The sequence below is a fragment of the Tachypleus tridentatus genome, chromosome 5, assembly GCF_004210375.1.
Source record: "Tachypleus tridentatus isolate NWPU-2018 chromosome 5, ASM421037v1, whole genome shotgun sequence".
NCBI lineage: Eukaryota > Metazoa > Arthropoda > Merostomata > Xiphosura > Limulidae > Tachypleus > Tachypleus tridentatus.
Window position 1 is genome coordinate 3,956,626 of NC_134829.1, and position 23,872 is coordinate 3,980,497.

A 23,872-nucleotide genomic window follows, 5' to 3' on the forward strand; every position below is an offset into this window, starting at 1 on the left:
AAACAAAGGTTTCATTCTGTATGACAAAGAAACAAAGATATAATACTTTATTACAAACAAACAAAGGTTTCATTCTGTATAACAAAGAAACAAAGATATAATACTTTATTACAAACAAAAAAAGGTTTCATTCTGTATAACAAAGAAACAAAGATATAATACTTTATAACAAACAAACAAAGGTTTCATTCTGTATAACAAAGAAAGATATAATACTTTATTACAAACAAACAAAGGTTTCATTCTGTATAACAAAGAAACAAAGATATAATACTTTATAACAAAGAAACAAAGGTTTCATTCTGTATAACAAAGAAACAAAGATATAATACTTTATAACAAAGAAACAAAGGTTTCATTCTGTATAACAAAGAAACAAAGATATAATACTTTATCACAAAGAAACAAAGGTTTCATTCTGTATAACAAAGAAACAAAGATATAATACATTATAACAAACAAACAAAGGTTTCATTCTTTATAACAAAGAAACAAAGATATAATACTTTATTACAAACAAACAAAGGTTTCATTCTGTATAACAAACAAAGGTTTCATTCTGTATAACAAAGAAACAAAGATATAATACTTTATAACAAAGAAACAAAGGTTTCATTCTGTATAACAAAGAAACAAAGATATAACACTTTATCACAAAGAAACAAAGATATAATACATTATAACAAACAAACAAAGGTTTCATTCTGTATAACAAAGAAACAAAGATATAATACTTTATAACAAACAAACAAAGGTTTCATTCTGTATGACAAAGAAACAAAGATATAATACTTTATTACAAACAAACAAAGGTTTCATTCTGTATAACAAAGATATAATACTTTATTACAAACAAACAAAGGTTTCATTCTGTATAACAAACAAAGGTTTCATTCTGTATAACAAAGAAACAAAGATATAATACTTTATAACAAAGAAACAAAGGTTTCATTCTGTACGACAAAGAAAGATATAATAGTTTATTACAAACAAACAAAAGTTTCATTCTGTGTAACAAAGAAACAAAGATATAATACATTATAACAAACAAACAAAGGTTTCATTCTGTATAACAAAGAAACAAAGATATAATACTTTATAACAAAGAAACAAAGGTTTCATTCTGTACGACAAAGAAACAAAGATATAATACTTTATAACAAACAAACAAAGGTTTCATTCTGTATAACAAAGAAACAAAGATATAATACTTTATTACAAACAAACAAAGGTTTCATTCTGTATAACAAAGAAACAAAGATATAATACTTTATTACAAACAAAAAAAGGTTTCATTCTGTATAACAAAGAAACAAAGATATAATATTTTATAACAAACAAACAAAGGTTTCATTCTGTATAACAAAGAAAGATATAATACTTTATTACAAACAAACAAAGGTTTCATTCTGTATAACAAAGAAACAAAGATATAATACTTTATAGCAAAGAAACAAAGGTTTCATTCTGTATAACAAAGAAACAAAGATATAATACTTTATAACAAAGAAACAAAGGTTTCATTCTGTATAACAAAGAAACAAAGATATAATACTTTATCACAAAGAAACAAAGGTTTCATTCTGTATAAAAAAGAAACAAAGATATAATACATTATAACAAACAAACAAAGGTTTCATTCTGTATAACAAATAAACAAAGATATAATACTTTATAACAAACAAACAAAGGTTTCATTCTGTATGACAAAGAAACAAAGATATAATACTTTATTACAAACAAACAAAGGTTTCATTCTGTATAACAAAGAAACAAAGGTTTCATTCTGTATAACAAAGAAACAAAGATATAATACTTTATTACAATCAAACAAAGGTTTCATTCTGTATAACAAAGAAAGAAAGATATAATACTTTATAACAAACAAACAAAGGTTTCATTCTGTATAACAAAGAAACAAAGATATAATACTTTATAACAAAGAAACAAAGGTTTCATTCTGTATAACAAAGAAACAAAGATATAATACTTTATAACAAAGAAACAAAGGTTTCATTCTCTATAAGAAAGAAACAAAGATATAATACTTTATCACAAAGAAACAAAGATATAATACATTATAACAAACAAACAAAGGTTTCATTCTGTATAACAAAGAAACAAAGATATAATACTTTATAACAAACAAACAAAGGTTTCATTCTGTATGACAAAGAAACAAAGATATAATACTTTATTACAAACAAACAAAGGTTTCATTCTGTATAACAAAGAAACAAAGATATAATACTTTATAACAAAGAAACAAAGATATAATACATTATAACAAACAAACAAAGGTTTCATTGTTTATAACAAAGAAAGATATAATACTTTATTACAAACAAACAAAGGTTTCATTCTGTATAACAAAGAAACAAAGATATAATACATTATAACAAACAAAAAAAGGTTTCATTCTGTATAACAAAGAAACAAAGATATAATACTTTATAACAAACAAACAAAGGTTTCTTTCTGTATAACAAAGAAACAAAGATATAATACTTTATAACAAACAAACAAAGGTTTCATTCTGTATAACAAAGAAAGATATAATACTTTATTACAAACAAACAAAGGTTTCATTCTGTATAACAAAGAAACAAAGATATAATACCTTATAGCAAAGAAACAAAGGTTTCATTCTGTATAAAAAAGAAACAAAGATATAATACTTTATAACAAAGAAACAAAGGTTTCATTCTGTATAACAAAGAAACAAAGATATATTACTTTATCACAAAGAAACAAAGGTTTCATTCTGTATAACAAAGAAACAAAGATATAATACATTATAACAAACAAACAAAGGTTTCATTCTGTATGACAAAGAAACAAAGATATAATACTTTATTACAAACAAACAAAAGTTTCATTCTGTATAACAAACAAAGGTTTCATTCTGTATAACAAAGAAACAAAGAAATAATACTTTATAACAAAGAAACAAAGGTTTCATTCTGTATAACAAAGAAACAAAGATATAATACTTTATTACAAACAAACAAAGGTTTCATTCTGTATAACAAAGAAACAAAGATATAATACTTTATTACAAACAAAAAAAGGTTTCATTCTGTATAACAAAGAAACAAAGATATAATACTTTATAACAAACAAACAAAGGTTTCATTCTGTATAACAAAGAAAAATATAATACTTTATTACAAACAAACAAAGGTTTCATTCTGTATAACAAAGAAACAAAGATATAATACTTTATAACAAAGAAACAAAGGTTTCATTCTGTATAACAAAGAAACAAAGATATAATACTTTATAACAAAGAAACAAAGGTTTCATTCTGTATAACAAAGAAACAAAGATATAATACTTTATCACAAAGAAACAAAGGTTTCATTCTGTATAACAAAGAAACAAAGATATAATACATTATAACAAACAAACAAATGTTTCATTCTGTATAACAAATAAACAAAGATATAATACTTTATAACAAACAAACAAAGGTTTCATTCTGTATGACAAAGAAACAAAGATATAATACTTTATTACAAACAAACAAAGGTTTCATTCTGTATAACAAAGAAACAAAGAAATAATACTTTATAACAAAGAAACAAAGGTTTCATTCTGTATAACAAAGAAACAAAGATATAATTCTTTATTACAAACAAACAAAGGTTTCATTCTGTATAACATAGAAAGAAAGATATAATACTTTATAACAAACAAACAAAGGTTTCATTCTGTATAACAAAGAAACAAAGATATAATACTTTAAAACAAAGAAACAAAGGTTTCATTCTGTATAACAAAGAAACAAAGATATAATACTTTATAACAAAGAAACAAAGGTTTCATTCTGTATAAGAAAGAAACAAAGATATAATACTTTATCACAAAGAAACAAAGATATAATACATTATAACAAACAAACAAAGGTTTCATTCTGTATAACAAAGAAACAAAGATATAATACTTTATAACAAACAAACAAAGGTTTCATTCTGTATGACAAAGAAACAAAGATATAATACTTTATTACAAACAAACAAAGGTTTCATTCTGTATAACAAACAAAGGTTTCATTCTGTATAACAAAGAAACAAAGATATAATACATTATAACAAACAAACAAAGGTTTCATTGTTTATAACAAAGAAAGATATAATACTTTATTACAAACAAACAAAGGTTTCATTCTGTATAACAAAGAAACAAAGATATAATACATTATAACAAACAAAAAAAGGTTTCATTCTGTATAACAAAGAAACAAAGATATAATACTTTATAACAAACAAACAAAGGTTTCATTCTGTATAACAAAGAAAGATATAATACTTTATTACAAACAAACAAAGGTTTCATTCTGTATAACAAAGAAACAAAGATATAATACCTTATAGTAAAGAAACAAAGGTTTCATTCTGTATAAAAAAGAAACAAAGATATAATACTTTATAACAAAAACAAAGAATAATACTTTATAACAAAGAAACAAAGGTTTCATTCTGTATAACAAAGAAACAAAGATATAATACTTTATCACAAAGAAACAAAGGTTTCATTCTGTATAACAAAGAAACAAAGATATAATACATTATAACAAACAAACAAAGGTTTCATTCTGTATAACAAATAAACAAAGATATAATACTTTATAACAAACAAACAAAGATTTCATTCTGTATGACAAAGAAACAAAGATATAATACTTTATTACAAACAAACAAAGGTTTCATTCTGTATAACAAACAAAGGTTTCATTCTGTATAACAAACAAAGGTTTCATTCTGTATAACAAAGAAACAAAGAAATAATACTTTATAACAAAGAAACAAAGGTTTCATTCTGTATAACAAAGAAACAAAGATATAATACTTTATTACAAACAAACAAAGGTTTCATTCTGTATAACAAAGAAAGAAAGATATAATACTTTATAACAAACAAACAAAGGTTTCATTCTGTATAACAAAGAAACAAAGATATAATACTTTATAACAAAGAAACAAAGGTTTCATTCTGTATAACAAAGAAACAAAGATATAATACATTATAACAAACAAACAAAGGTTTCATTCTGTATAACAAAGAAACAAAGATATAATACTTTATAACAAACAAACAAAGGTTTCATTCTGTATGACAAAGAAACAAAGATATAATACTTTATTACAAACAAACAAAGGTTTCATTCTGTATAACAAACAAAGGTTTCATTCTGTATAACAAAGAAACAAAGATATAATACTTTATAACAAAGAAACAAAGATATAATACATTATAACAAACAAACAAAGGTTTCATTGTTTATAACAAAGAAAGATATAATACTTTATTACAAACAAACAAAGGTTTCATTCTGTATAACAAAGAAACAAAGATATAATACTTTATCACAAAGAAACAAAGGTTTCATTCTGTATAACAAAGAAACAAAGATATAATACATTATAACAAACAAACAAAGGTTTCATTCTGTATAACAAAGAAACAAAGATATAATGCTTTATAACAAACAAACAAAGGTTTTATTCTGTATGACAAAGAAACAAAGATATAATACTTTATTACAAACAAACAAAGGTTTCATTCTGTATAACAAACAAAGGTTTCATTCTGTATAACAAAGAAACAAAGATATAATACTTTATAACAAAGAAACAAAGGTTTCATTCTGTATAACAAAGAAAGAAAGATAAAATACTTTATAACAAACAAACAAAGGTTTCATTCTGTATAACAAAGAAACAAAGATATAATACTTTATAACAAACAAACAAAGGTTTCATTCTGTATGACAAAGAAACAAAGATATAATACTTTATTACAAACAAACAAAGGTTTCATTTTGTATAACAAAGATATAATACTTTATTACAAACAAACAAAGGTTTCATTCTGTATAACAAACAAAGGTTTCATTCTGTATAACAAACAAAGGTTTCATTCTGTATAACAAAGAAACAAATATATTATTTTGTGTAACAAAATTTTTTTGCGTCGTAAGTCCGCAGACATACCGCTGAGCCACTGGGTGGGGGGCTTAGAATACTAGACCATCAATTTTCAATTGGTATTTTTGTTCACCCCTTACGGCAAATCAAAGCACTATTTTCTTCGCAGTTCAAGTCGTGTGCCCATTATAAGAACGACGGTTAAATCATGTTATTCAATTAGCTCACGATTTGGCGGTGGGTGATGTTCACTGGCTGCCTTTCTTCTAGTATATCATCCCAAAATAACAGCCAGCTACCGGAAACGTACTTTGTCTTGCCTTACGAGTTTGTTTGTTTTTGGAATTTCGCACAAAACTACTCGAGGGCTATCTGTGTTAGCCGTCCCTAATTTAGCAGGATTACGAGTCGCACGCCTTACGCTTTCGGCCATGCCAGACCTATACCTTGCGAGAATTCTATCTGTATTCGTGGTTCCAGCCTGTATCAGTGGCTGTATAGGATCTAGTAACATAAAGATCATAACATGTTGTATGTGACGTCCGAATGGACCTGTTTCATACATTGGTTGCGTATGATAGGAGAAAAAAAATATTTCGAACAGAAACTGACTCACTTTCGAATAAAATAGATGTGGCTCTGATGGTCTATAAATAATAAATGTAATTCAAGGTTTTGGCAATCAGTGTGATGAAATGCACTCTAATAGAAACTTTGGATTTTCCGACTATGTTCTATTTCTTACGGAAGACGCCTGGTTATTGAAGGTACGCCTGATGAACTAAATCGCCGTGTTGGCGCTTAAAAGATCCATCCACTCTGAAATACAAGCAACCACAAGAGAATACATGGTATACGCAAGAATAAACCCTCGAGAGCTGTTAAACCTGTACTACATATGGGGATACCAACATCTACTGCAGTAGATGGCACTTAAGTTGGATGCTTCAACATTTTCATGAAAAAGCTTTCTTTTAGTCTATAAAATATATCATTGATTTTTTTATCTAATTAGAGAAAGGTTTCTCCCGCATGGACTGAGATACGAACACTTCTAAAATCAGTAAACAAATCCATGACGAAATGGTATTTTAAATACCTTTGTTGTACACACCAAAACCAACTGTTTAGTACAGTCTGATTTTAAATACCCTTGATGTACACACCAAAACCAACTATTTAGTACAGTTTGATTTTAAATACCTTTGATGTACACACCAAAACCAACTGTTTAGTGCAGTCTGATTTTAAATACCTTTGATGTACACACCAAAACCAACTGTTTAGTACAGTCTGATTTTAAATACCTTTGATGTACACACCAAAACCAACTGTTTAGTACAGTCTGATTTTAAATACCTTTGATGTACACACCAAAACCAACTGTTTAGTACAGTCTGATTTTAAATACCTTTGATGTACACACAAAACCAACTGTTTAGTACAGTCTGATTTTAAATACCTTTGATGTACACACCAAAACCAACTGTTTAGTACAGTCTGATTTTAAATACCTTTGATGTACACACCAAAACCAACTGTTTAGTGCAGTCTGATTTTAAATACCTTTGATGTACTCACCAAAACCAACTGTTTAGTGCAGTCTGATTTTAAATACCTTTGATGTACACACCAAAACCAACTGTATAGTACAGTCTGATTTTAAATACCTTTGATGTACACACCAAAACCAACTGTTTAGTACAGTCTGATTTTAAATACCTTTGATGTACACACCAAAACCAACTGTTTAGTGCAGTCTGATTTTAAATACCTTTGATGTACACACCAAAACCAACTCTTTAGTACAGTCTGATTTTAAATACCTTTGATGTACACACCAAAACCAACTCTTTAGTACAGTCTGATTTTAAATACCTTTGATGTACACACTAAAACCAACTGTTTAGTGCAGTCTGATTTTAAATACCTTTGATGTACACACCAAAACCAACTGTTTAGTGCAGCCTGATTTTCTTAAAATCAATCAAAAACACTAATTTTCTGTTTCAGTCAAAACGTGTTTGTTTATTGGTTGTAAAACACAATGATTTAGTTTATTGGTTGTAAAACACAATGATTTAATGCTGAGCCACTGGAGGACACAGAATACATGTTTAGAAACTAAAGGGAACTTTTATCGTTCTAATTCGATTAGATTAATACATTTTAGTTAGTGTAATTTAACATAAATAAAATAAACTGACTGTTCTATCTTTCAAATATTCATCTACCAACACGCTATGAACACCTTCCGGTGACGAACGTTGATTATAATTAACTATATTTATTATAAGATTGTAGTATTATTCTTATCATATTTATAAACATTTTGTTCTTTAACCAGTCTTCTAGGATTTTTGTAAAAATAAAGCTGTATATTGGTATTTTAACCATACAGTGGGCACTATATCCATTAACAACGACGCATTTTGTTCAGTACCAGAGCTCTTCAAGCCGGATGAAACTCAAAAAAATACTATGACAGTTGGAACATTATTTGAATAAGTCATTTGTTACTGCAACAATTGTCACTGTGCTAAAATAAAATTTATCATAATCTATTGCATTTGTTATGAAACAATAATATTACAAATATAGAATACAGATGACGTCGTGGGGTTGAAATATTTTATAAACCGTTCTTCGAAAAATCCTAAGGAACCGAGTAAAGAATATACCTTGTTTAAAAATACAGTAAGCCTTATTGTTCAATAATAAATGAATATTTATACATTGATTTTTCCGACAATAATATAGATCTAATTAAATTTCGATTAAGCAAGACAAACAAATCACATTATTAAAGTATCTTAATCCCGCATACTGATTAGAACATAGAATATTGTTCTCTATATACAAGAAATACCTGTGCTACATTGGTATCTCTTTGTTGTACTGCTTAATAACAATGTGTTTCTTACATGCAACAAAATTTGTGAGTCACTTATCTGTTTTGGAATTTAAACTGGCCATTGTTAGAAACACTGACTCATTCTTATAAAGACTGATTCATTGTTAGATTGATCCGTTGTCATAAAGACTGACTCATTGTTAGAGAGTTTATCCGTTGTTTATCTGATTCACTGTGATAGAGACTGACTCTTGACTCTTCATGGAGTTTGGTTTATTTTGGACTTCGCGCAAATCTACACGAGGGCTATCTGCGCTAGCCGTCCCTAATTTAGCAGTGTAAGACAAAAGGGACGGTAGCTAGTCATCACCACCCACAGCCAACTGTTGCACTACTCTTTTACCAACGAATATGCTCGCCTTTTCAGCCGTGGGGGCGTTATAATGTGACGGGGATTTGAACCCATGACCCTCGGAATACGAGTCCAGTGTCTTAATCACCTGGCCAAGAAAGGCCCTCTTTGTAGAGCCAGAACAGGTCGTTTAATTAATATTAAACACGATGAAGTGTTTTCATTTTCCATTTTCAAGAAAACAAATAAACCTTATTGTGAAGGCGATAAAAGTTTAAAAAACTTAGTAAAACTATCGACTTTGTTCTAACAACGAATGGAAACTGTTACATTTCTCCAAATGTCTCCCGCTGTAACGCCGGTAAGTCTACGGAGTTACAAAGCTAAAATAACTGGCTCGATTTCCCTCCGTGGACACAACAAATAGCACGATATAGCTTTGCTATAAGAAAAAAACAAACACGTTTCTAAGTTACCCATATTATATAATATCGTTTTTCTTGACACCTACGTTAGGAAACTAAAGTTACAGATTTTATTTGTATTTTCGATACAAATTTTATCCATTTGATAACAACGTTTGATATCTTGTTTCGACAGAAAGTTTCTATGATATAAACTGATTCGCATTAAAATGTCATTAGTTCGGTTTTTCAGGTATTGAAGATCGGACAAACAGATTAGTTAATTTACTGAAATTGAAATCAGATATTTGGAAACTTCATCACACCACAAGAGGGCGTGGTAACATTTATCAAAAAACTTTTCTTCATGATCAGATAGATTAGCAGTTTTTCATTTATATGAACAAGTGCGTGTGTGCGTAATTATACTAAATATCGTTTGATATATGATTTACATCAAAGGTTCTATATATTGTAAGATAACGTGCGTAAAGCTTCAAATATCTGTTCCAACTAATGCTGGTTCTCATAATAGATGATGTAGAACCATAAAACACTACTACTATCGGTTCTCATAATAGATGATGTATAACCATAAAACACTACTACTATCGGTTCTCATAATAGATGATGTATAACCATAAAACACTACTACTATCGGTTCTCATAATAGATGATGTATAACCATAAAACACTACTATCAGTTCTCATAATAGATGATTTATAACCATAAAACACTACTACTATCGGTTCTCATAATAGATGATGTATAACCATAAAACACTACTACTATCGGTTCTCATAATAGATGATGTACAACTATAAAACACTACTACTATCGGTTCTCATAATAGATGATGTACAACTATAAAACACTACTACTATCGGTTCTCATAATAGATGATGTATAACCATAAAACATTACTACTATCGGTTCTCATAATAGATGATGTATAACCATAAAACACTACTATCAGTTCTCATAATAGATGAGTTATAACCATAAAACACTACTACTATCGGTTCTCATAATAGATCATGTATAACCATAAAACACTACTACTATCGGTTCTCATAATAGATGATTTATAACCATAAAACACTACTATCGGTTCTCATAATAGATGATGTACAACTATAAAACACTACTACTATCGGTTCTCATAACAGATGATGTAGAACTATAAAACACTACTACTATCGGTTCTCATAATAGATGATGTATAACCATAAAACACTACGACTATCGGTTCTCATAACAGATGATGTACAACTATAAAACACTACTACTATCGGTTCTCATAATAGATGATGTATAACCATAAAACACTACTACTATCGGTTCTCATAATAGATGATGTACAACTATAAAACACTACTACTATCGGTTCTCATAATAGATGATGTACAACTATAAAACACTACTACTATCGGTTCTCATAATAGATGATGTATAACCATAAAACACTACTATCAGTTCTCATAATAGATGATTTATAACCATAAAACACTACTACTATCGGTTCTCATAATAGATGATTTATAACCATAAAACACTACTATCGGTTCTCATAATAGATGATGTACAACTATAAAACACTACTACTATCGGTTCTCATAATAGATGATGTACAACTATAAAACACTACTACTATCGGTTCTCATAATAGATGATGTACAACTATAAAACACTACTACTATCGGTTCTCATAATAGATGATGTAGAACTATAAAACACTAGTACTATCGGTTCTCATAATAGATGATGTAGAACCATAAATCACTACTACTATCGGTTCTCATAATAGATGATGTATAACCATAAAACACTACTATCGGTTCTCATAATAGATGATGTATAACCATAAAACACTACTACTATCGGTTCTCATAATAGATGATGTATAACCATAAAACACTACTACTATCGGTTCTCATAATAGATGATGTATAACCATAAATCACTACGACTATCGGTTCTCATAATAGATGATGTATAACCATAAAACACTACTATCGGTTCTCATAATAGATGATGTACAACTATAAAACACTACTACTATCGGTTCTCATAATAGATGATGTATAACCATAAAACACTACTACTATCGGTTCTCATAATAGATGATGTATAACCATAAAACACTACTACTATCGGTTCTCATAATAGATGATGTATAACCATAAAACACTACTACTATCGGTTCTCATAATAGATGATGTACAACCATAAAACACTACTACTATCGGTTCTCATAATAGATGATGTACAACTATAAAACACTACTACTATCGGTTCTCATAATAGATGATGTACAACTATAAAACACTACTACTATCGGTTCTCATAATAGATGATGTACAACTATAAAACACTACTACTATCGGTTCTCATAATAGATGATGTATAACCATAAAACACTACTACTATCGGTTCTCATAATAGATGATGTATAACCATAAAACACTACTACTATCGGTTCTCATAATAGATGATGTATAACCATAAAACACTACTATCGGTTCTCATAATAGATGATGTATAACCATAAAACACTACTACTATCGGTTCTCATAATAAATGATGTATAACCGTAAAACACGACTACTATCGGTTCTCATAATAGATGATGTATAACCATAAAACACTACTACTATCGGTTCTCATAATAGATGATGTATAACCATAAAATACTACTACTATCGGTTCTCATAATAGATGATGTATAACCATAAAACACTACTACTATCGGTTCTCATAATAGATGATGTATAACCATAAAACACTACTATCGGTTCTCATAATAGATGATGTATAACCATAAAATACTACTACTATCGGTTCTCATAATAGATGATGTATAACCATAAAATACTACTACTATCGGTTCTCATAATAGATGATGTACAACTATAAAATACTACTACTATCGGTTCTCATAATAGATGATGTATAACCATAAAACACTACTACTATCGGTTCTCATAATAGATGATGTATAACCATAAAACACTACTACTATCGGTTCTCATAATAGATGATGTATAACCATAAAACACTACTATCGGTTCTCATAATAGATGATGTATAACCATAAAACACTACTACTATCGGTTCTCATAATAGATGATGTATAACCATAAAACACTACTACTATCGGTTCTCATAATAGATGATGTATAACCATAAAACACTACTATCGGTTCTCATAATAGATGATGTATAACCATAAAACACTACTATCGGTTCTCATAATAGATGATGTATAACCATAAAACACTATTATCGGTTCTCATAATAGATGATGTATAACCATAAAACACTACTACTATCGATTCTCATAATAGATGATGTATAACCATAAAACACTACTACTATCGGTTCTCATAATAGATGATGTATAACCATAAAATACTACTACCATCGGTTCTCATAATAGATGATGTATAACCATAAAATACTACTACTATCGGTTCTCATAATAGATGATGTATAACCATAAAATACTACTACTATCGGTTCTTATAATAGATGATGTATAACCATAAAAGACTACTACTATCGATTCTCATAATAGATGATGTATAACCATAAAATACCACTACTATCGGTTCTGATAATAGATGATGTATAACCATAAAATACCACTACTATCGGTTCTGATAATAGATGATGTATAACCATAAAACACTGCTACTATCGGTTCTCATAATAGATGATGTACAACCATAAAGCACTACTACTATCGGTTCTCATAATAGATGATGTATAACCATAAAACACTACTACTATCGGTTCTCATAATGGATGATGTATAACCATAAAACACTACTACTATCGGTTCTCATAATAGATGATGTATAACCATAAAATACTACAACTATCGGTTCTCATAATAGATGATGTATAACCATAAAATACTACTACTATCGGTTCTCATAATAGATGATGTATAACCATAAAACACTGCTACTATCGGTTCTCATAATAGATGATGTACAACCATAAAAGACTACTACTATCGGTTCTCATAATAGATGATGTATAACCATAAAACACTACTACTATCGGTTCTCATAATAGATGATGAATAACCATAAAACACTACTACTATCGGTTCTTATAATAGATGATGTATAACCATAAAACACTACTACTATCGGTTCTCATAATAGATGATGTATAACCATAAAACACTACTACTATCGGTTCTCATAATAGATGATGTACAACCATAAAACACTACTACTATAGGTTCTCATAAGAAAGGTTGAACAGTTTAATGGTTGTTATAACCATATGTACATGGTTCGATTCCCAGTGGTACCAGTGGTAGAAAGAGCACATATAACGTTATGTAACTAAACAAAACACAACAAATTCAGTGCTATATCGAATGTTTACTTGGATGATTTACTCACACATGGAGAAGTTATTCTGAACATCACGTGTTATTCTTAATCCGATATATTTACAGTATTTTAAGAAGAAAAAGCTTCCCAACAGCTCAGCCATATGTTTGAGGACTTATTATACTAAACTTCTCGGTACGATCCCTAAAATAGACGCAGCACTAATAGCCTATTTTACAATTTTGTTCTTGACACCAAAGTATTTAAAAAAGAACAGCCGACCAAACATGTTCGCCCTTTCAGCCGTGGGGACGATATAATGTAACGGTCAATTCCACTATTCTTTGGTAAAAGAGTAGCCCAAGAGTAAGCGGTGGGTAGTAATGACTTCCCTCTAGTCTTACACTGCTAAATTAGGGACGGCTAGCGCAAACAGCCCTCGTGTGGCTTTATGTGAAATTAAAGAAACAAAGAGAAAAACCCAGGTGTGAAGTGGTGTTATTCCTGCTAGTTATGTTACATATACATTTAAACTCACTCAACATTTCATAAAACTTCTCGCATCAGGCTAGAACTGTGCCATTGATACATATATATTCAATAATCGCAGTTTTAACGGCTGCTTGCGCCAAATCTAAACTTAGCAACTGATGATGGATAAATCGTTTACATTTCCCTCATGCATAAAGCAGTAGCTAACGTAATAAGATTTCTTTAAGCAAAACATATCTAGTAATATTTCACAAGAACACTTGAAAATTCCAAAACGTTTCACTCTGCTACATTAGCAGTTTCCAGAAGGAAGTGTTTACAATAACATTTCAAGAAACTGGCTGCGTTAATAATAGTTTGGAGCAACCTTCGACTAAGATTTTCAGTTGTTTGTTTTTATACTGGTTTAGCTGTTTAGTTTAAATCAACGGTAGGAAACATGTTGATGAAATATTACCAGGGATCGTGCTTCGAGAAGATGATAAAACTAAAGTTGCTCTGATACGTTTTCTTAGTGGAATGTGATTCAGAACATTTTACATATAAATATCTTGGACAAAAAACACGATTACACTTTAAAAATACATGCCTGCATATTTAACCTTTCGAACCACAGATCAATTGTTCCGCAGCCCGATACGTTAACCACTAAAGATGTTTTAACATAACCCATACCAAGAAATAACTAAGAAACGTAATTCACATTTAAACACAGCTTCATAACACAGCTATGAGATGTAGGCTCAATCAAGGATAAAGTTTACAACGCTTGAGACGACATTTCACGATAAAGTTTACAACGCTTGAGACGACACTTCACGATAAAGTTTACAACACTTGCGCTGAACTGGAAAACAGGATTATTCGTTGTTATTTGCAGGCGATGAAAATGTTCGGCTGGTATATGAACGAGTTGATGTCGCTTTGTTAGAATCAAAACTTATGTTACATAACGTTGTCTGTCTCACCTTCTACAGCTGCTTGCTTTTTATGAGGATTAATATCTGATTGTTTCTGTTTTAAGGATAAGATAACATTTGGCCAATAACTACTTTCAAACATATTACTTTGATATTGTGAAAATAGGGCCGAACTAGTAAAAAAAAGGTAAACAGTGTGAAAGTAGAACTGGTTTAGTAGGTAGGGTAAACAAGTGCTGTGAAAAATCAAAAACTGCTTTATCGACGGAGTTGAACAGTTTTGAAGAAGTGAAAAAGAACTGGTTCTTGATGAACCACTTGGAAGAGAAAATCAAATTAATTGAATCAGGTTCGAAGATAGAGTAATAAATATCAAAATAGAACGTACGTGTAATATAATAAACTAATATTAACAATCGAATCACTTAAAAAGTCATTACATGTCTGCTAGAAGTAGAAATTTATGTTGTGAAAACTTAAGATGAAATATCATTCAGGAAATTATGGAGGAAGTGGTATGGACGCTTTCAAAAAGTTGGCCCAACCAGCTGGAATTTGTGTAGCAAGTGGGTGGTCAGTCTTCAGCAAGGCCCCCAACGAAAAGTTTGACGACATAATACAAGACCTGAGGAATTACTCCAACGCACGTGTTGTGATATGTTTCTGTGAAGGGATGACCGTACGAGGTCTGTTACAAGCGGCTCGACGTCTGAATGCAACCGGAGAATTCCTCCTCATTGGAAGGTAAGTGTTGTAAAAAATATCGACAAATAAACACTGAATGTAATATACTGCATAAATAATAATACTAAATGTAATAATGTAATTTATGTTCATTCACGAATAGTTCTCAAACTTTGTCGTGGATTTCAGTTTCTTGTTACAATTAATATTATAAAACTGAATTGTGACTTTTAATGTTGTGAAACTTAATTGTTACATTTGATATTGTGTGATCAAGTGTTGTGGTTAATATCGTAAAACTTAACATTTGATATTGTGTGATCAAGTGTTGTGGTTAATATCGTAAAACTTAACTTTTGAATGACCAGTCATCTAAAGTAGCTCTTCATTAGTCAAATTTGAGAGAGAGGTTTTGGTAAAATCAGTTGGAAATAGTCTTAAGTATTGGTAACAGTTGATTCTTACTTGTGAGCTATAGTTTAGCAAGGTGTGTGGGTTCATTTTGTTGATCGAAAGAACTATCTGCACAAACAATCCTCAATTTTGAGCTGGTAAACTAGAGGTAAGACTTCTAGCTAACAACGCTCACCACCATACCTTGGGTTTGACCACCACTCTTATAACGCACACACGGCCTCAGATTGTAGAGCGAGAATTTTTGATGTAACGGAACGTGAGCATTGAACCTGCAAGTCCACAATCTGATACGCTAGCCATTAGGTAACCCTAAACCCATATTTGGTGAAGTATTTTGTTCTTCAAAATAAAGTAATCAGTGAAAGTAATCTGTTGTTTTATGTTTACTAATGTCTACTTATAATTCATAATTACAGGTAATGTCTGTTAATGCTGGGTGGCTTAATGTCATTATTAATTTTACTGTTAAAAGTGTTCACTATTAATAAACCGATTTACCAATCCCCGACTGTCAAATATTGTTCTAAATGTTCCCATTATTCAATCAAGTTATTTGGTTGAAGCTTTTCTCATTTATTACGTAAGCCTAAATCATCCAGACCTTTTGCAGGCCTAACTAACCATGATTGTGAATTTTTCCTTGACCTCTTTACTGCATAAATAATAGCAGTTAATAAACATTTGGTGTATGATTGGAACCACTGGCATGCTTGAATAAATACCCTCACCTGATGAAATGTGTTTTTGACGGAATAACACGATGAAATAGAACCAGCATAAACTTGTCACCATTCAGGTTGCCATCACTTTTGTGCCGATCACAAACCATGTTGGCTGGATTGCAGCCTTTAGCTTGTGCTCATCCCTCAATATGTTTCTTTCTATATTGATTATAATATCTTTCTATTTTTGCCATCGAACAAACTGTCGTTAATAGATGATAAACAATTCGAAATTGCATATATCAGCATGGAATATACCTCTCAAGCTATGCCACTTCCAGCTTTTGTGATCTCATATGAATGTCAGCTCTTTAATTGGTTACCTACTCTCAACAGTGGTTTTAAATGGTTACTTATTCCCATCAGTTGCTGTAATTGGTCACTCGTTCTCATCAGTTGCTGTAATTGGTTGGTCATTCTCATCAGTTGCTGTAATTGGTTACATATTCTCATCAGTTGCTGTAATTGGTTGCTCATTCCCATCAGTTGCTGTAATTGGTTACTCGTTCTCATCAGTTGCTGTAATTGGTTGGTCATTCTCATCAGTTGCTGTAATTGGTTACATATTCTCATCAGTTGCTGTAATTGGTTGCTCATTCCCATCAGTTGCTGTAATTGGTTACTCGTTCTCATCAGTTGCTGTAATTGGTTGGTCATTCTCATCAGTTGCTGTAATTGGTTACATATTCTCATCAGTTGCTGTAATTGGTTGCTCATTCTCATCAGTTGCTGTAATTGGTTACATATTCTTATCAGTTGCTGTAATTCGTCAACTACTCTCAGCAGATGTTGTAATTGGTCATCAATTTTCAGCAGTGATTTCAGTTGGTTACCTATGAGTTCAAATACGTATCAGTATTCTCAAGATAACATACACACATTGTTATGTAGGTCCGGCATGGCCAAGCGTGTTAAGGCGTGCGACTCGTCATCTCAGGGTCGCGGGTTCGCATACCCATCGCGCCAAACATGCTCACCCTTTCAGCCGTGGGGGCGTTATAATGTGTCGGTCAATCCCACTATTCGTTGGTAAAAGAGTAGCCCAAAAGTTGGCGGTGGGTGGTGATGACTAGCTGCCTTCCCTCTAGTCTTACACTGCTAAATTAGGGACAACTAGCACAGATAGCCCTCGTGTAGCTTTGTGCGAAATTCAAAAAAACAAACAAACACATTGTTATTCAGAGAAGGTTGTTGGAAACGTCTATGAGTACTATATGATAGTGCAGAGAACAACATCGCATTATGTTCATAGTTTTTATTATGTACTTCGATCACTTCACGAATTACCTTCAAAGTGCTGCATAAAGCTCCTACTGAAACACAGAACTTCCTGCATTTTTTTTTTCACATCGAGTATCCTTAACCAGACAAAACTTCCATTTCTTACGCTTGTCATGTGGTATATTTTTATTACCTGGAAGTTAACTATCATAATTTAAGCAATCAATCAATAAATGATTGTCATAAGATGCCTTTTGTAAATCTATGTCATCTATACACACACATGTTCAACATATGTGCATACATAAGTTTATGAGATATATATTAATATGGCTAGGAATGGTAAGAAATCAAACCTACCCAGTAACAGTGGTAAAGTTAGTTAAAGTCATCCTTTGTTTAAACTGATTCGGTGACAGTGACTAACATCTATGGTTTGTGATAAGGTGGTTTAAAGCATCTCGTCGGAAGTTGTTTAGGCCCAACATGGCCAGGTGGTTAAGGCACTCGACTCATAATCGGAGGGTGGCGGATTCGATCCCATCATACGAAACATGTTCGCCCTTCCAGCCGTAGGGGCATTATAATGTGACTATCAATCCTAGTATTCGTTGGTAAAAGAGGAGCCCAAGAGTTGGCGGTGGGTGGTGATTACTAGCCTTCCCTCTAGTCTTACACTGTTAAATTAGGAACGGGTAGCGCAGATAGCCCTCGTGTAGCTTTGTGCGAAATTCAAAACTAACCAAACCAAACCTTTGTTTAAACCAATCCAGTTTGTTGAGGCTAGTCGACTTTGGCTATAGTTTTGTGTTTCCTGACTAGATGACAAGAATTTCTAGTAATCATATAGGTCTCCATTTGTTGTACCTTTGTAATCACTGCCACGATGGAACATAATAATACCAGAAGTTGTTTCATTAGGCTTAAAAAACCCCATTAATTTCAGACATTGTAAGTAACCTACTTACGTATACTTGTGTTTTTCAAACCACAAACGTAAACCATCACATACCAGAGAGTTTCCATGGAATTTATTCAAGTTTTTTACTTGTGTTTTTCAAACCACAAACGTAAACCATCACATACCAGAGAGTTTCCATGGAATTTATTCAAGTTTTTTACTTGTGTTTTTCAAACCACAAACGTAAACCATCACACACCAGAGAGTTTCCATGGAAGTTTATCACGTTTCTCAAACTCTTATCAAGTAAAATAACAAAAATATCATTTTGTCTCAGAATACTCACGTGCTTGTCTTAAAAAGATTTTATGATACGTAAATGTATTCATACTTAAGAAAAGTTTCAATTAAAATTTGGCCTAAAGGAAACTCTTCAGACCTTTCATTTTTTTAATAACGAAAAATAATATTTTTATCTATCTATTAGTTTATTATATATAAGCTACGTATCATATTCAAAATATCCATTACCTTTTTCTAATTTGCTGTCCCAGACGATTACGTTCTCTTCTCTCGTCTCGTTACAGTTCATTTTATCTTTTGTGTGTGTTTGCGACACAAACATATTGACGTCAGTTTCACCAGACTAAAGGGATTTTGACGTTAAGGAAATACAGCAATCTACAGTCATAACACAAAGGAAATTTGCTTAATTAACGAGAATGGTACAGTAATCCGAAGGTAGGCTTAGATACTTCAAGCATGTACGAGTTCACAAGTATGTCTGCCGGAACAAACAACTGAAAAAAACAAACTGCACATCAATTTTCTTGAAACAAAGTGAAGCGTTTCGCTTTAATTAAACTCAAACAGTTCGATTGGGGAGTTAATTGACTGAGACCAAACAAGTAGAAGTCACGGTTTAAGAAATAAATGTAATATGACTGAAACTTAATGTCATTGTATTATAAAATTAATGTGGCCTAACAAGGCTTAGAGCTAGTTGATACTAAAATATTGTGTGATTTTCAAATTCAAACTTGTTTACCACTTTTCTTAATTTTTTTTAAAATTACAAACCAAGGCCTAATTCAAAAACGAAAAGATAAAAAAAAACTAGTAACAGAAAATTCACATTTTCATCGTTTACCCATTAAAGGGAAAGGTGAAATTGTGTTTTTTGTTATTCTTCTGGCATGACTGAGAAATATGTGGTACTATTCTTGTCCGTTTTAAGGACATACGACGCCGGCTCGTCTATGCAATTCAAGGGCGAGTCAACATGTGAAAAGAATAGCAGGTTTATATATGTACGTGGAAAGTTCATATACGGTTCACTACAAAATTTCAAATTTATTTTATAATAGTTGTGTCGTGTACCAGCACCATCATCTCCATGTACAACCTGTTAACCACAGTTTGATAATACCTGGTTTAGCACGCAAGAGGTTAGAACCAGGAGATACTATAAAATACAGAATTATCACTGAAAACTTAAAGTAATTGGATTATAAAACTAATGTAATGTAACTAAATATTAATGTGTCAAAAAGTGCGATGTTCAAAAAATTATGGAATGACTGAAACTTAAAGTTAGAAGTTACAAAACAGTATTGAAGTGTGACTGAAAATATAGGTAGTGATGGCTGGTCAGTTATATCTATATATATATTTATCTAGGTATGGCTGGTAAGTTATATATATCTACATACACATTTATGTTGTAATGGCTGGTCAGTTATATATATCTATATATATATTTATGTAATGATGGCTGGTTGGTTATATCTATATATATATTTATGTAGTGATGGTTGGTCAGTTATATCTATATACATATTTATCCAGTTATGGATGGTCAGTTATATATATATATTTTATGTAGTGATGGCTGGTCAGATATATATATTTATGTAGTGATGGCTGGTCAGATATGTATATATTTATGTAGTGATGGCTGGTCACATATATATATTTATGTAGTGATGGCTGGTCACATATATATATTTATGTAGTGATGGCTGGTCAGATATATATATATATATTTATGTAGTGATGGCTGGTCAGATATGTATATATTTATGTAGTGATGGCTGGTCACATATATATATATTTTATGTACTGAAAGCTGGTTAGATGTATATATTTATGTATCGATGGCTGGTCAAATATATATATTTATGTATCGATGGCTGGTCACATATATATATATTTATGTAGTGATAGCTGGTTAGATATATATATATTTATGTATCGATGGCTGGTCAAATATATATATATTTATGCAGTGATGGCTGGTCACATATATATATATTTATGTACTGATAGCTGGTTAGATGTATATATTTATATGATGGCTGGTCATTTATATATTTACGAGTGATGGTCAGATATATATATTTACGTAGTGATGGCTGGTCAGATATATATATTTATGTAGTGATGGCTGGTCACATATATATATATATTTACGTAGTGATGGCTGGTCACATATATATATATTTATGTACTGATAGCTGGTTAGATGTATATATTTATGTAGTGATGGCTGGTCACATATATATATATTTACGTAGTGATGGCTGGTCAGATATATATATATATTTCTGTAGTGATAGCTGGTCAGATGTATATATTTATGTAGTGATGGCTGGTCACATATATATATATATTTACGTAGTGATGGCTGGTCAGATGTATATATATATCGATTGGTCAAATATATATATTTATGTAGTGATGGCTGGTCACATATATATATATTTACGTAGTGATGGCTGGTCACATATATATATATTTACGTAGTGATGGCTGGTCAGATAGAATGGATGTCGTAGAAGGTTATGGAGAAGAAGCTTCAGGAGGAATTTCCATCCGAATTCATTCGAAATATGACTATGATTTCGACAAGTACTACTTCAAGTTAAAGCCTTGTGTTAACAAAAGGAATCCTTGGTTCGATGAATTTTGGGAGGATAGATTCAACTGTTCTTTAAGTTGCTACAAGAAGTCCAACAAGAAATATGAAAAGAAATGTACAGGTACTTGAGCTAAATCTATTGCTAATAAAACCACTTGAGCTAAATCTATTGTTAGTAAAACTACTTGAGCTAAATCTATTGTTAGTAAAACTACTTGAGCTAAATCTATTGTTAATAAGCCCATTTGAGCGAAATCTATTGTTAATAAAACCACTTGAGCTAAATCTATTGTTAATAAGACCACGTGAGCTAAATCTATTGTTAGTAAGCCCACTTGAGCGAAATCTATTGTTAATAAGACCACTTGAGCTAAATCCATTGTTAGTAAGACCACATGAGCTAAATCTATTGTTAATAAGACCATTGAGCTAAATCTCTTGTTAATAAGACCACTTGAGCTAAATCTATTGCTAATAAGACCACTTGAGATAAATCCATTGTTAATAACACCACTTGAGCTAATTCTATTGTTAATAAGACCACTTGAGATAAATCTATTGTTAGTAAAACCACTTGAGCTAAATCTATTGTTAGTAAGTTCACTTGAGTTCAATCTATTCTAAATAAAACCACTTGAGCTAAATCTATTGTTAGTAAGACCACTTGAGCTAAATCTATTGTTAATAAAACCATTGAGCTAAATCTCTTGTTAATAAGACCACTTGAGCTAAATCTATTGTGTATAAGACCACTTGAGCTAAATCTATTGTTAATAAGACCACTTGAGCTAAATCTATTGTTAATAAGACCACTTGAGCTAAATCTATTGTTAGTAAGACCATTTGAGCTAAATCTATTGTTAGTAAAACCACTTGAGTTAAATCTATTGCTAGTTAGACCAAATTTTTACATTAATTTATATTAGCTAGCATCAGTTGTAATATTACCATTTGATACATATCATCTAGCATCAGTTGTAGTATTACCACTTGATATGTATCATATATCATCAGTTGTAGTATTACCACTTGAAATATAGCAGCTAGTATCATATGTAGTATGATATATATGTTAGCATATGTTGTAGTTTTACCACTTGATATATAGCAGCTAGTATCATATGTAGTAGGTTATATATTTTAGCATATGTTGAAGTTTTCCACTTGAAATATAGCAGCTAGTATCATATGTAGTAGGTTATATATGTTAGTATATGTTGTAGTATTTCCACTTGATATATAGCAGCTAGTATCATATGTAGTATGATATATATGTTAGCATATGTTGTAGTATTTCCACTTGATATATAGCAGCTAGTATCATATGTAGTATGATATATATGTTAGCATATATTGTAGTTTTTCCACTTGATATATAACAGCTAGTATCATATGTAGTATGATATATATTTTAACATATCTTGTAGTTTTTACACTTGATATATAGCAGCTAGTATCATATGCAGTATGATATATATGTTAGCATATGTTGTAGTTTTTCAACTTGATATATAGCAGCTAGTATCATATGTGTTATGATATATTTGTTAGCATATGTTGTAGTTTTTCTACTTTATATATAGCAGGTAGTATCATATGCAGTATGATATATATGATAACGTATGTTGTAGTTTTTCCACTTGATATATATCAGCTAGTATCATATGTAGTATGATATATATGTTAGTATATGTTGTAGTTT

The 23,872-nt window shown here is 30.6% G+C and overlaps 1 protein-coding gene across 1 annotated transcript in view; it reads left to right on the top strand.

Moving 5' to 3' along the window:
- LOC143251261 (metabotropic glutamate receptor 5-like) overlaps window positions 1-22,299 on the top strand; it is a 157,488-nt gene extending 135,189 nt beyond the window's left edge. Inside the window, exons 3-4 of the mRNA XM_076502703.1 lie at window positions 15,803-16,049; window positions 22,056-22,299. Of these exons, the coding sequence (XP_076358818.1) occupies window positions 15,803-16,049; window positions 22,056-22,299 (491 nt within the window). The remainder of the gene's footprint in view (window positions 1-15,802; window positions 16,050-22,055) is intronic.
- The last annotated feature ends 1,573 nt before the right edge of the window (window positions 22,300-23,872 follow it).